Source organism: Seriola dumerili, unplaced genomic scaffold (assembly GCF_002260705.1).
Source record: "Seriola dumerili isolate Sdu_G_001 unplaced genomic scaffold, Sdu_1.0 BDQW01000330.1, whole genome shotgun sequence".
In the NCBI taxonomy this organism is placed as follows: Eukaryota; Metazoa; Chordata; class Actinopteri; order Carangiformes; family Carangidae; genus Seriola; species Seriola dumerili.
Genome location: NW_019174585.1, coordinates 1,327,162 through 1,342,435, shown reverse-complemented (window position 1 = coordinate 1,342,435; position 15,274 = coordinate 1,327,162). Strand labels below are relative to the sequence as shown.

The 15,274-nt window shown below is 39.2% G+C and overlaps 1 protein-coding gene across 1 annotated transcript; it reads left to right on the top strand.

Annotated features, from left to right (window-relative positions):
• The first annotated feature begins 4,510 nt into the window (after positions 1-4,510).
• On the top strand, positions 4,511-12,626 carry LOC111232330 (solute carrier family 13 member 5-like). Its single transcript, XM_022759789.1, has 12 exons — positions 4,511-4,739; positions 5,834-5,962; positions 6,057-6,193; positions 6,451-6,671; positions 6,795-6,975; positions 7,067-7,189; positions 7,326-7,538; positions 7,660-7,766; positions 7,880-8,001; positions 9,043-9,204; positions 10,313-10,450; positions 10,909-12,626. The coding sequence occupies exons 1-12, from the start codon at positions 4,641-4,643 to the stop codon at positions 11,032-11,034; spliced, it is 1,758 nt and encodes a 585-aa protein (XP_022615510.1). The 5' UTR covers positions 4,511-4,640; the 3' UTR covers positions 11,035-12,626.
• The last annotated feature ends 2,648 nt before the right edge of the window (positions 12,627-15,274 follow it).

Sequence of the window (15,274 nt, the reverse complement as noted above, 5' to 3'; positions counted from 1 at the left end):
TCATGTGACTGCTGGTGCAAAACAGGAGCACTTCCATATCGTCAGTGACCTGCAAGATCATTTGATCAACACCAGACAGTAGTGAAATCAAAATTCAAATAAATATTATATTTATTGATTAATCTATATATATAAGATAAAACAGCCTTAAAATCAATTCTGTAGCTAACTGGTAACCAGTGAAGAGAGGCCCATATATGTGTGGTTACTTAAGACAATAAAATATTCAATAAATTTAGTTTTTTGTAGAACGCAGAATGCATACTGGGCACATTGTTTAAACCTTTTTTTAATGCCTTTTCTCTTTACAATGAACATTCTGTTTTTGTTGTCTTTTGCACAGTCATCTCTGCAACATGTTACTTTACATTTCACTGTAAATCCTGTTGTGTGCATGTGACAAATAAAAAGCTTGAATCCTTAATTTAAAGTGACACCAGCAAACTACTATAGTACTGTGCAAAAGTTTTTGCCACTTTAGATGTTTAGATTCCTATTCAGTTGTGAATGATAATGTTGCCACAATTCCACATTTTGCTGGTAGATTTCTGGCCAGGAAATGATCTTCATCTCATTTCAGGGGCCACCACATCACAGACTACAGCCCAAACTGACAGTTCCTCCAGTTCAGTGTCTACTGCTGGGATGTAGGGAGAGTTATCCCCACAAGGTGGCATTATGTCTGTAATTTCACAGACAAATCCATCAGCAGACAGAGTATACAGTCTGTGCATTTTCAGTCATTTGATTTTTTATTCTATTTGTTTTAGTGGCTCCAACTTTGTCTCAATCTGGGATAATATTCCAAAAAGATAACAGCATCAGGTCATCTGTCTACCACAGCTGTATTTTGATACAACATGGTGCTGTCATGTGCATAACTGATGGCTGGTAGCCAAATGGGATCACAGTTTGACTAGTGCAACACTGTAATGAGGATTTCTACCACATTACGTTTATTTTGCATGCCTGGTTCCCCTTTGACATCCCCCTTACACTGCATTATATTTTTTTCATGAACTCAAGCTATGGCTATTTGTGATTTGTAGTTGGACCCCTTTATTAAACATAAATGTCAAAATGGAATCAAAGAAAAGTAAAATTAATTTGTTTCTAGAAGAGTACATTGTCATACAGAGGATATTAAAAATACATAATTTCTTATTTATACATAAAATGTTATGTTGCTACAGTATTTAATTCAATATTTATATTTAAATAAATTCTCTGAGATGGTTATGAATGAGTATAACTTGTGAGGATATGCTTCATGTTGGATTCTACACTGCAGACTGCAGTTGTAAACTTTATATGGATGCAATTTGATAAACCACTGAAGATTATCAAGACATGTCTCTCAAAGTTCAATGATCTACTTTTGTTTTTATTGCAGTATGAAGGGAACATACTCCTCTGAATGCTGTGCACAAAGGACACTTTAAATGGCATTTAAATACGCATGATTTTATGTATGGATGTTGTGCAATCATATTTTGGCTGCCATTCATTTTTTGGAAGGAAGTCAATTGTAGTGGACAAAACAAATTTAAAAAAAAAAGCACAACTGATCAAGCGATGTGGCAGAGTGGAAGCAGTTTTTGTCACAGCTCAGCTCAACAAATTGACTCTTAAAATTGTAACAAATTTTGCATGTCCTCAAGATTGGTAAAAAATGAGTGAATGTTGAAATCCCACACTGGGTTGTCGACTCAGAATTACAGGGAGACAAATTAAAAGCTTCTCTCATCTCAGCATACCACCAATGCAGCATAATTACTGTCAGCACTTTTACATAGAAGCTACAGCCAAAGAACATGACATTCCTTGGCTCAGCATATCATGTTCTTCTCTCAGTAGTTTTATAGAACTGCCAGGCAGAATGTGTTTTATGTCCCAAAGCACAGTGTTGGTTTTGGTTGAAAGCATTCCCTGCAAATATCCTGAACTTACAGTACATAAAAAGGGGGTGGACACATAGAAGCATACTGCGCATTATATTTCAATGCATGACAGATGCCTTGCAACAAATACAATTTGTGCTGCTGCAGTTATCATCTTACAAATTCAATAGAAAAAGGGTTGCATGTTTCTCTGTAGGCTGAGGAATAACCTGAGGTGACCTTTGGTCCCCCTTCATAACAAGAAAAGCAAATTCATATAATTAAAGCAAAAGCTACAGATGTTAGTCATACAAAAAAAAGGAACACATTTTGTCAATGGTGAAAACATAATTCTCATAAGCACATTGCTTTAATCCAAGGAGATAAAAGTTGTTCCCTCTGCCATCTTTACCTGTGCCTGCAAGGTGATGTTTTGTGGTGGAAAGTTGGGACATGTTATCTCTCACAACACAGCAACCCTTTTCTCCTCTCCTTAAGCAAGTTAAATCCAGTAGTCACCATTTTTATACAAACACACTCAGATGATCCTAAAAAAATGCTAGCTAACAAATTGTTGTGTGTATGGGCAGATTCTCTATTTGGCTTGTAATAAAAACAAACAAAGGTTTTAGATCTTTTTTAAAAGCAGTAAAGTTAAGATGGCAGAAATAGTTTTTTTTTTATACGAGTAACACCTCCAAGATTACAGCATAAAGAAAACAACTACAACCACATTTTACGTTGGTTTTCCTCCTATACTTTTTTTCCGTTGTGTATCGAAAATCATCTCACCCACTGACAGTAATTTGAACAAAAGAACAAAATGTAACATGTGCCATGAAATAAGAGGTTAAAACAAGAAAACTTGGTACAAAATTTAACCAAACACACACTATAGAGTTACATTTAAAACCAGAACAGTCGTGTGTCTTACACAATGCAGTAAAGGAAAATCCACATTACTGTTATGTCGAAATATCAAGCCTGCTGGTAAAGAAATGTATTTATATAGAATTTAGTAGACGACATTTGAGGAAGACACACTTCACTCTGGCATGAGGGGAACATATCTTGATTGGTACCAAATACACTGTTCCCAAATACACACAATTATCAGTTCAAGTCATTCGGCTGGGCATTCATGTAGCCTGTCGGTTTCTTATAGAATCTTTTAACTATCATGCAAATAAATCAATGCACACACTGATTCATACACACAAATAAAGTCAGTTGAAGTTGCTGAAATGCTCATATTTTTGAGGAAGTGGTGGGGGTTTTGCCTTCATGCCCAAAATAGTTGGGCAATTTCCCAGTTATCACTGTATTGTGAACCTATTACAGTGCAATGTGAAAATCCCTTTTGGAGTTTAATGACCTGTTCTTAAATCTGATTGAAACTGACAAACTCACAATGATAGTTTGTGTGTTCTGGGAGTTATAGACATTTGAAAGGCTGTAGAGGCAGAGAGGTGTTTTTTGGTGAAGTGTAAATGGGCTGAAGTATTCAGGTCAGCAGAAACACACAGAGGAAAGAGGTGAAAATCCACTGAAATAACTGTGACATGTAATTTATTTAATTAGGGTGCATAATACACAATTCTTGGAACAGCAGCTTTTTGCTTGCAACATGTTTTTAAGGTTGTTGCTCTCACTCAGGCAACAACATGCTGCCACAGACAGAGACATTGTTAGATTATTTCCCAATATGCACTGCATTTGAATAAAACCCCAGAAACTCAGCTGTTATAGTGTCATTAAAGTTACATGATGGAGAGTTGTTATATATGTACAGCAGAACTTTTTTGTCAAACATATTTAGATTTAAAGGAAATTTATTATTTGCATGCTGCAATGTGTAGCAACAGCATTTAGACCATCAAGGGAGATCAAATTCATGGGAAATTGAAAAGAATTCAATTAAAAAACAATGATAATAATATAATAGTGATGGCAGGTTAAAGGTTTCTTTCGTGAGTGATGTCACACTATGAAGATCTGGACATATCACTACACTATTTTTAAAAACCAGGCTAAGGCTTTAATGGACCATTATTCGTCATTTTTTAAGAAATAAAGCGCTAGAGTAATAATGATCCAAATGACTGCATCTCTGTAGTGTGTCATAGGAGTGACCTTAATGTGGAACTCTACTCCTTGTGGAAAAAAAACAGTGTCAGAGCAAGTTTTCACTGAGCGTCACAAGACAAAGTGATCTGTATATCTTGTTCTTTGCAGATGAAAAGTTACTTTACACATAGTTGTATCACAGACCCAAAACTCGTGTATCATTAAAAGGAGGATACCAAAAGGAGTAAACCGACCGAGGTTACTGGTGACAGAAGTCCCCTCACTGCAGCCTACTAAGGAAGTTAATGAAGTAATGGCTTGGACTGATAAGCACCTGTCAATTTGACCGTGCGACTGCAGGATCCTCAGGCTCCCTAACATTTAATGAAGTTTGCTCAATAGCAGTGTAGCCAGTGTTTTTATTTATTTATTTATTTATTTATTTGTTGATTCCTTGAATAATCAATCCGTCACTTCTTTTGTTTTGGTGTAAGTAGTGCCCCAGCACATCTCTATCGCTCTCTCTCTCTCTCTCTCTCTCTCTCTCTCTCTCTCTCGCTCTCTGTCTCTCTCTCTCCTTATTGTGATTCGCCTCTCCTTTATCTGCTGTGGGACTCCCCCTCCTCCTCTCCGCTGCGCCTCAAAAGCGCGATCCATGGTGCAAAAGCCTCCTTTTCTCCGTTTTCCCGCAGGATGGCATTCTTCAAATATCTTCGCTCTGTTAAGAATGGGCTTATCCTCTTCACAACTCCATTTCTTCTTCTTCCACTGCCTTTAGTGATCGGGACATCGGTATGTAGCTGATTTGGATGAAACAATATTGATTTAAATGAAAGTTCGTCACATTGATAAAATTGGAGAAATACCAATGATTTTGGCATAAAATAATTCAAGTGATGGATCTAGAGGCTAATTATTTAGTAACATATACTCAACACAAAATTTCTTTTATTATTTTTTACTTACTTTAAATGGAGAAAAATGTAACTCTTTTTGATTGCATTTTTTCAGTTTTAACACACTGAGGAACTGAACTCATGCGCAAATTCAGCGCAGTATACTTTATTTTTTTGTCTATAAATGGCTTTTAAATGAATGAGTCTGCACTGGGTTCGCTTGTGCACCTGTTGATGCGGCTCACAAGTGCGCCACAGCGCACTCGGAGCAAAATGCATGAGAACTGTCCTTTGTTGCCTGAGGCTGGTGCACTCTGAAGTCCTGTTGTTTTAATTCCTTGTTGTTAGCATGAGGGGTCATGTCCAGCGTGGGAACACAGAGGAGTCAAAGGGCTCTGTCCACGTTGCTACCACTACATGTGACATACAGACATGCACACAGGCTGTAAGCATGTTATGATAAGCACAGACAAGGACAGAAAGGAGAGGCATGCCTAAGTCCACTGTGAACAGAAGTGCTCTTTGGAGGGATGAAGACTCAGACTGATGTCGGACAAACTTTAGGATTATTGGCTTCTTTGCAAAAATGGAAGAATTTTTGATAAGAGTCAGTTTACAAGCAATCAAGGCATTCTCTATCAACTGGTAAAACGTTGTGAAAAGTCTTAATTACACAGCCTGCAAGGCAATAAAACATGACAAATGATTTGGTTATGTCATAAAATGACATAAGGGCTGTTCCATAGTATTGTCTAGGCAAATGTACAAACAGGTGACCTGAAACAATAATAACAAAAAGTGCACTTATCTTTACCCTTTGAACAATCATAACATCCCACTAAAAATTATGTAATACTTATTGATCTCAGAAGCTGTTTTTAAACCTCACATGGCATCTTTTCAAAAAGGGATCTTAACTCAATCATTTGAAAAAAAAAGGTTTTTGATTGTGTGTGTGCATTTGTTGTTTTTTTAATGCTTTTTATGCAGGAGGCAGAATGTGCCTATGTGATAATCCTGATGGCAGTGTACTGGTGCACAGAGGTGCTACCACTGGCCATAACAGCCCTCCTCCCAGCCCTCCTTTTCCCCTTGTTTGGCATCTTGGAATCCAAGGATGTGAGTAAAATAGTAAAATAATGTGAGTAAAATAAAACAGAACTTGGTCAGCAACGATGAATGTCTGTTCACATATGTCGCCCTGCTGTTTCAGGTGTGTATGCAGTACCTGAAGGACACAAACTTGCTGTTTGTGGGGGGGCTGATGGTTGCGGTTGCTGTGGAGCACTGGAATCTGCACAAACGCATCGCCTTGAGGGTGCTGCTCTTTGTCGGTGTGCGCCCAGCGCTGTGAGTGGCTCAGTTACATGCCTTCATGGCAAATTCTCTTGTTTGGCTTGCCATATTTAAGACCGACATTTTCAAAGCATATCTAATCAGCTCAGAAATCAGAAACATCTGATATAGATAAGGAAACGGTTTAAGATGTTCATTGCCATCATAAATGTCCATCTTTGTCTTTGTTTGTTGTTGGTTGTTGTGAAACACTTACTGCCCCCTCTTTCAGTGCAAGGCCACCAACATGTTTTCTTTTTTAATTCTGGCAGTTTGATGTTGGGTTTCATGGGTGTGACAGCCTTCTTGTCCATGTGGATCAGTAACACGGCTACCACAGCCATGATGGTGCCTATTGTCCAAGCAGTGCTGGAACAGCTCAACAACAGTGAGGCAGAAATGCCTCAGATCCTCAGCTCAGAGGAACAGGTCCAGACATCAGAGAGTGACAGCAAACAGCCTCCACAGACAGAGAAACACAGTGAGGCCCAAGGTGATGCACACCCAGCTCCAAAGTTCTGTCTGTTTGGCCAAGAAAAAACTTTTTATAACATGCACAGCATCATTGACTTTTTCCACTCATAAAACTTTGCTGCTCCTTGTTCTTTGTTTGAAGGCCCAGTGGTGGTGACTTTCTTAGATGCCACAGTGGAGGCTGCCAGGCATAAGGAGGCAGCGGAAAGGCGGAGAATGTGTAAAGGGATGACCCTATGTGTTTGCTACGCTGCCAGCATCGGAGGCACCGCCACACTTACAGGAACTGGTCCCAATCTGGTGCTCAAGGGCCAGATGAACCAGTGAGTGTTTTCTTGCCATTTCTAAATAGTACTCCAATATTTACAATCTTGTTAACTAAAATATTTTATTCCCTTTTGTTGTTTTCCTTAGACTCTTTCCTGAGAATGGAGATGTGATTAACTTTGCCTCCTGGTTTGGCTTTGCCTTCCCTAACATGATCCTCATGCTCACGCTGGCCTGGCTTTGGCTGCAGTTTGTCTTCATGGGATTCAAGTGAGTTTGGTGATAGTTAAAGCCTAATTATACTGACAGAGTCTTGAATCAACATCAAGAAACTTGTACCGCATAAAGAGTGTGACTGAGTGTAGAGATGATACAAAAATTTTTTTCCCCCGTGTGATCTCTCCAGCTTTAAGAAGACGTGGGGCTGTGGGGCTGTGAAGACAGAGAAGGAGATTGCTGCCTATAATGTGATCCGTGAGCAGCATCGTATGCTGGGGTCCATGTCCTTTGGAGAGATCAATGTCCTTGGTCTCTTCATTCTGCTGGTGGTGATGTGGTTCACAAGGGATCCAGGATTTGTTGATGGCTGGGCGACTCATGTCTTCAACTCCAAAGCAGAGTTTGTATACAAGAATTTTCCATTTCTGAGTCTACACTTAACTGTCACTCACATACTGATCCAGAGGATAAAACCTTCATATAATTGGGTTTGTTCACTCTCTCATCCCTCCACCTCTCAGGTATGTGACAGATGCCACCGTGGCAATCTTCATTGCTGTCCTTCTCTTTGTTCTGCCTTCTAAACCCCCACATTTCTGTTCATGGAGGACTCAAAGTTTTGACACAGGTGAGCCATCTTTCTCCAAGTATATAGCTTATGTGTCATATTTCTATCCAAGTTTTTAGAGATGGGGACTGTGCAACAATTCCACACTGACATTGAATTTATTGGATCTGTAGTACCCCATCAAACTGTTGGCCCAACTCCACCTCTGCTCACCTGGAAAGTTGCCCAGAAGAAGTTACCATGGGGCATCGTGCTTCTTCTTGGAGGAGGTTTTGCTCTGGCCAAGGGCAGTGAAGTAAGTGGCAATGACAGACATATGTTATTGGGAAAATTCGCCAAGAGCTCACACAAATTATGATAAGAATAATAATGTTTCGGGAGGGGGGAGTGGCTTGATGGTGTCATGGCTGGCTGTGTTTAAAATTGAAATCCTTAAAGTTGCCATATGCAAATTTTCTTTCCCACTGAATGTGGTTTTGTGTGGTGGAGGTGGTGATGGTCGCTTGCCAAGGGCTTCAGCCATCGTTTCGTTTACAAAACAAGAACTTAGAATATGCCCTCTGAGCAGCGCTACTTCTTCATTCTCTTATGCTGAACTGTGAATGAACTGTGAGACTGGACACTACAGTGACTCACTATCGCAAAGTAGCATTATGAGACAGGACGGGCTGGGGCTAGCTGATTAGTATGCTAACCTCAGTGGTGATAGGAATTGTAGCAAAAAAGAGTTAACATTGGCTCATGGCGAGTAAAGGTATGGAGTTTGCATTTCTTTTGGATTGGTGAGTAAACAGCCGTTAATAAAAAACTTGGATATAGCACCTCTCAAATTTTAATGAAGTCAAACCCTCTTTGTTATACTATTTTTTGCCGACATTTTTCCGAAATGGTCATTTGATGTATTACCATTTTGTAATTACCATATTGTAATTTTTATTTTTAGTAGTCATCCATTCCCTCACTGGATTCAAATTGCCAACTTATACACATGCAAATTGTGCATCTTTCATATTATTTCGATTTAATTTGAGAGAGAGATAACTATGACCTGGACGAATGAGAACATTCACAGACATCTTTCATATGCAAATTGCAACATGAAGATTTCCTACCATTGCTAGTTCAAACGTGCCTCTGAATGTGTTGCTTTTGTTTTATATTAATGTTGTATTTTTGTGACCACTATTTGAGAGGACACTGTATCTTGTGCACAAACCTGAAGTGAGTGTACTCAAAGTAGATGACCAAATGTTATCTCAGCTCTATAGATAAAGATTGTGTATGTTCAGAAAAGAGTTTAACATACTTTATGTATATGTTATATATGTCCCTTTAGGAATCAGGACTCTCAAAGTGGATGGGTGATCAAATGACTCCCCTTCAAAATATCCCTCCCTGGGCTATTGCCATCGTTTTGTGCCTACTGATTGCTACCTTCACTGAATGCACTAGTAATGTGGCCACTGCCACCCTCTTCCTACCTGTCTTGGCCTCAATGGTAAGTTCTCAGAGAGAGAGAGTGAAATGTAATCGATGGAAGAAAAGCAGAGGCAGTATCTCAGACTGCAGGAGACAGACAATCATGTTTATTAGCCGTGGTTCAGTGAGGTAAAGAGCTTCCTAGTGTAACTTCTTTTGTAACCAATTTCCCCAATTGGAGACCAGCTCTGAAACCACTCCCAGTGGGAACCGGCCTATTTTCCCTTGTTTGGTCACCCATCTAGTTGGTCATTCAGGCTGAATATGTTTGGTCCCCTGCTCCGGGCCCCTCCTCCCATTAATAACTTGCCAAACACACCAATTCAACCCAGTGCCTTGTGATGCTGCCCACCCTGCTGCTGCTGAAGAATGGCATTACTGTGTATGCTAGTCGAGCTCTCAAGAGAACACCAAAGCTGGGTTGTGAAAGACAGTGCCAAGCAGGGGTATTCACATAGATATTCATTGAGGGCAAAGCCAAGTGGATGCACAAGGGTTCAAACCCTCATGTGAAAATAGCAATAGAAAGAAAACTGGGAAATAAAAGAGCATCTGATCAGTTACTTGCAGCTGAAAGTGGGGAGATGACACTTTGTGGTGATCATGGCTTGTGGCATGTCACTTGTGTCATCCTGTCAAATGAATCTTTATCATTTGATTTAAAGAAAAAACATCTGACGATACAGAACACTGTCATTGTGGGGACCAGATGACAGTTTAAGGAAGACTAACTATAAAGTTGAAGTCTTTTCACCCTTTTTATTTTTAGAACCAGAAATTACTGTGCACGTGTAAACTACTGTGCTGCGGGATATGTAATTCAGAAGCAAATTCCACAGAGTGATGTTTTCTGCATCTCAGTAGTCTGCCATTATCGCTACATATGTAGTGCTTTTCTGTTTCAGATATCATGACTCAGCCCCAAGCTTGCACGAATTACATCTTAATTACACCCACCTAATGAGAGTTTTCACTCCGCATTGAATTGCACACATTTCACTCTGAATCATGAGTCAGTGATTACGGTGGCAGAAAAATAGCCAGTTGGAGGAGTGGAGGATTTTGTGATCAAGGTTGGCTGTCATCCCTGTCTCAGACTGTTGAAGCTCTCTGTGTTATTATTGCAGTCTCAGTCCATTGGGATCAATCCATTGTACGTCATGGTGCCTTGTACTCTGAGTGCCTCATTCGCCTTCATGCTGCCTGTTGCTACGCCTCCAAATGCCATCGTCTTTTCTTATGGGTACCTCAAGGTTGCTGACATGGTGAGTGTGGCAGTGGTTTGTTATGTTTATTCAGTGAATTACATGTTGAAGATGTTGTTCCTTTATGGCCCCAGTTCCACTGTCAAATATCCGACATATACAGTGCTATTTCCTGGCCACGAGCAATAACTTCACATAACTTGTTTTTTTCTCCATGTTTCTAGTCTTTATGCTAAGCTAAGCTAATTGCCTGCTGGCTGTACCTTCATATTTACTGGATAGAGATGAGAGTGGCATACACTTATAAAAACAATGTGGAGTGCATACTTCCAAAAAACTTTTACAGCCACTGGAGCAAAAACCAAACTGAAAGTAATTTAACTGAGCAACATTTCGATCTAAGAGAGATCTTCATCAGGTATTGATAATGACTTCAGGGGTATCAATCTTTTCATCTAACTCATGAAAATGAATAAGAATATTTCTCAAAATCTTGAAATACTCTTCTTCTCCACCAGGCCAGAACAGGAATAGTCATGAACATCATCGGCATCCTATGTATTACACTGGCCATTAACAGCTGGGGCAAGGCCATGTTTAACCTGGACTCCTTCCCTGTCTGGGCCAATGTCACTGGGGTGTGAGCCTGGTTCCGCCACAGGAGATGATCTATGCACACCCTGCCCTCCCTATCCACATGTGCCACACAAAGATCTCTGGTCAGAGCAGCAGCACAGGACCACACGGTGGACTGCATGTGTCCGATTGCTGTTAGGACACAAGCTCCACAAGGCTTGTTTTCACCTGAGTATTGCCTGTGAAAGAAAGTGGTGAAGAATATGATTGGGAATGGAAGAAGAGTGGTCTAAGAATGAAATTAAAATCTTTTATTTTCAACTTACATTTCATCATAATGAAGCTACAGACCCCTTATGCTCATAAAGCAGTATGACAGAATTCATATGCGTAGCCTATACGTATTCATATCCTTAAATAGACACACCGTTATCCTACTGAGCAGTCACTTCTAGAGATACCATTCAATTCAACTCTTTTTTTAAATCAAGGGAATATAACCAAAAGGAAGAGCTCATGAGATCAAAGATGTTTTACATAGTCACATCTTAATAGCAATAAGCCATACTGTATAACATAAGAACATACTTTCGCACATTTACCCAAGTCCAGAACTTAAGTATGTATATACTTAAGTTTAACATTTTATGCCACTTCTGCTTTTACTTAACTACATTTAAGAGGAAACATTTTTTAAATATCTGACAGCTGTAGTTACTAGTTACTTTTCATATGAAGATTTTATATTGAAAACATATAATGTTTTTGTAAAATGTGGTTAATTGTTACGTTGTTAAACGACCCAACTGCATACAGAGTTGTTATAATTAGCCCCACCTCAACCACATACAACATTAAAACTCTGTGTATATGTTAATACATTACTAACAATCCAGTAAAATGACAAATAATAATATGAAAAAGGCAGTCCTACTGCCTACCTGTATGCTTTACTTTTGATACATTTTTGTGTCAGTATTTCTGTATGTTTCACTAAAGTAAAACATTGAATGCAAGACTTTTTCTTGCAAAGGAGAAATTTTACCATTATAGTTTTACTACTTTTACTTAAGTAAAGTACTTCTTTCACCACCAACTCTATAAGCACTGAGTTTTACATACACATCTCCCAAAACCAATAGATAATTGGCTAATATGTACATTACAGCAGAAATCTGACTACAAGTAAACACTTACGTTTGCCTCTTTGCATCGAAATCAACCTCCATTGACTTTTATATATCTGTATATATATATATATATATATATATATTTATATATATAGTATATGAGGGGATGTGATACTTCCAGCATCAGCTGAACTTTGAAACCTGTCATCACTGCAGAAGTAAGAAATCCATATCTGCCTTGTACAAACATACTGACTTGTTGTACTGTAAACACATTTTCAGTATTTCAGTCAATACAGTATGTGCTGACACTGTGAAATGTCTCACTGCAATAATGAATTCTGTCTGAATTGCAATAAAGTGGTATTTAATAATCACTGTATATATTTTTTCTTAAAATTCAAGACTTTTGCACATGTGAAATGATGAATGAAGAATCTTCTCTGCCTAGATGACCAGTGGACTGAAGAAATCAATATTTCACTGACTTGTGGCAAACTATAAAAATAAAAGAGTTTTGATATAATGAGAATGTTTCTTTCTTAACATTACGTAACATTCCCTTTACCTATAGTGATTTAATAATACTGGAAGAACACATACAACATACACGAGTAATTCATACATTTTCCATATAGTGGTATTTAACAAACAAGACATGCATACAATATTTTTGAATATTACAAAAATTACAAGTTTCAAAATTTAAGCAGCAGATTTTACAGACAGATCCTTACAGTCTGTCCTATTATAAGCTTTCAACCAACTCAGAGGCTTTAATAAAGCAGATGGACAGAAACCGCAGTTTTAGCTGAAAAAACAGTATTGTCATCCCTTACTGTCATCCAAAACAAAAACATTCATCATCAGCCCATTATTTCTCAACTTAATATGACGATTACCTGTGTTTTAAAGTGCACACGTGTTTTTCTGCCTCTCGCTTAGTGACCTCTTGTCTCATGCACAAAGCTGATATAATCCTGTAAACACAGTGCAGCGAGTCACAGTAATCCTGCACTGAGAGGCCACACCTAATGTTTGTAGGCAAGAGCTCTGTGTCATTTCCTTTGGCCGAGACCTTGTGTTAGCCAGGGGTCAAGGCAGTTATATTGTCCAGCGTCGCCTTGCGTCATAAACGTTTCACATCTCTGTTGAAAGACCCCAGAGAATGTATTCAATAATCCACATCACAACCCAACGACTATGTGGTGAATATCTATCACCACAATGAGCATCATGTTTTACAGGCAAGACAGAGGATTGTCATCAATCATAAGCTACGTATATGTTCCATGTTGGCGGTAAGGTGAGACAGTGGAAAACGTTACACTGCAGCAAAGGTAGCGAGGAGAGAGAAATGAAAGGATCACATCAATGTTCTGCTGCCGGTTCTGTTGGACAATTAAAATGTTAGACGGTTTAAAAGTGGTTAACAAGCAGTTGGCTGCATAGAGCAGTTGAGATCACTATGATCTTGGGGCCCACTGGGGAAAAAAAAAAACGTATGTAATTACAGTGCCCTTCTCTCCCTTTGTAGCCTCTCAGCCACCCACTCATTATCCAATTGAAACACATCCTCATGTATCATAGCCTCCATTATTGGCTATATATATACGTAAGGCTTCAGAAGGAACCTGCAAATTGTTCTTTGCTGGGGTTTCATGCGACTGACTGCACACACAAGAAAAACCTCTGGCGAACCCAAAAGCACGTATAAACTAGGCCTTGTTGTTGCAGAGTAAGCAAGTGGCAAGCTTAATAAATGACTCCCAGACAAATATAAAGTAATTCGGGATTCGAGAAAGTCTTCCAGGCTGTCTCATCCACCTGTTGCATTGGAGAGTGTTCTGTGGATGGGAAGAGTTTTTAAAGCCACACTGGCCTTCCGCCTCTTCTGTATCAGTTACATATGAGCACAATATGCAGCCTGTCTGATACAATCAATCCACCTTGGCACATAAAGACTTGTGTGTAGAGATGGTTTCAGTTAGCCATCCGAATATCCAATTAAGTTGTGAACAAGAGGCCAGAAGCTAAAACATCCAGAGGAGGACAGAGGGCCTTTCTTTGCACTCTTCAGGCCAAAGTACATTCATACTGACCAGGCTAAACTAAAAGCACCCACCCCTTACAAACATTTCCTTGGTGCAATTATACGTAAATCATTAAACTTTTATGAACTGAAAGTCACCAAAAATGTCCTCTGTTTCCACAATACCAGAAACACAGATGCAATGAAACAAAAAGGATGAATGAAATAGCGATGAACCAGATGTGATAACACAGCCAGAGAAAAAGCTTGCCACAATATTAGCGCTTACATAATCTTCTTTACGTCCAAAGAATGAGTCTTCGTCTGCATGATCTTCATGAGAGTGCAGGTCAAATATAAATTTTCTCCAGCTTTCAGGAATGGGAAGAGAGTTGATTGGATTATCACAAGGAATGATTCAGATTTTTAGCCACACTGTCATCGTTGCTCTTTGGTGTGTCAGTCAGTCTACCAGCCTCACGGAGCAGCCTCATGTACACAGCTTTTTGTGATCCTGTACTGTGTATACAAGGCTGGATAACCAACTGGGCAAAGCAGGCACCTGATAAAAAGCCAGAACCCCCATGAAGCCACAGTTTTGTGGTTTGTAGGAATTTGATTAACTATAACTTCAGTTGGGAATATGAGAACATAACATGTACTATCAAAGCACAATATCCACTGACATCATGAAGGAGTTCAGGTGGGTCCTATGTCATTACCTGTCATAGGCCATAATCTAATTTAAGATCTTCATTACTTCGGGTGATATTGTGCTTACATCATGCATGTTCCTCAATTGCATCAAACTACCACATGGACAAGGAGTCATGTCATATTCCAGCATAAGAAGAAGTACTGCACACAGTGCTCAGACAGGAGAGGATTTGAGTCTTATTGGGACGCAGCTCATTCTTAACCCAGGGCTTTTGTGGGTTAATCCAGCCATGCATATCAAATAAATTTCATTTTATCTGATCATTTAGTGACCAGTCAACATCCTGGCAGACTGGAAGCACCATCATTCACAAAGGCTCCACTCCTTTCAAAGGAGAGATGCTTCATTTAAAAATCATATGCTCTCTTTTACAGTCACTGCCTGTTTACTGGTGCTTTCCAAGGGATGCCATGGATTTACCTCTTGCC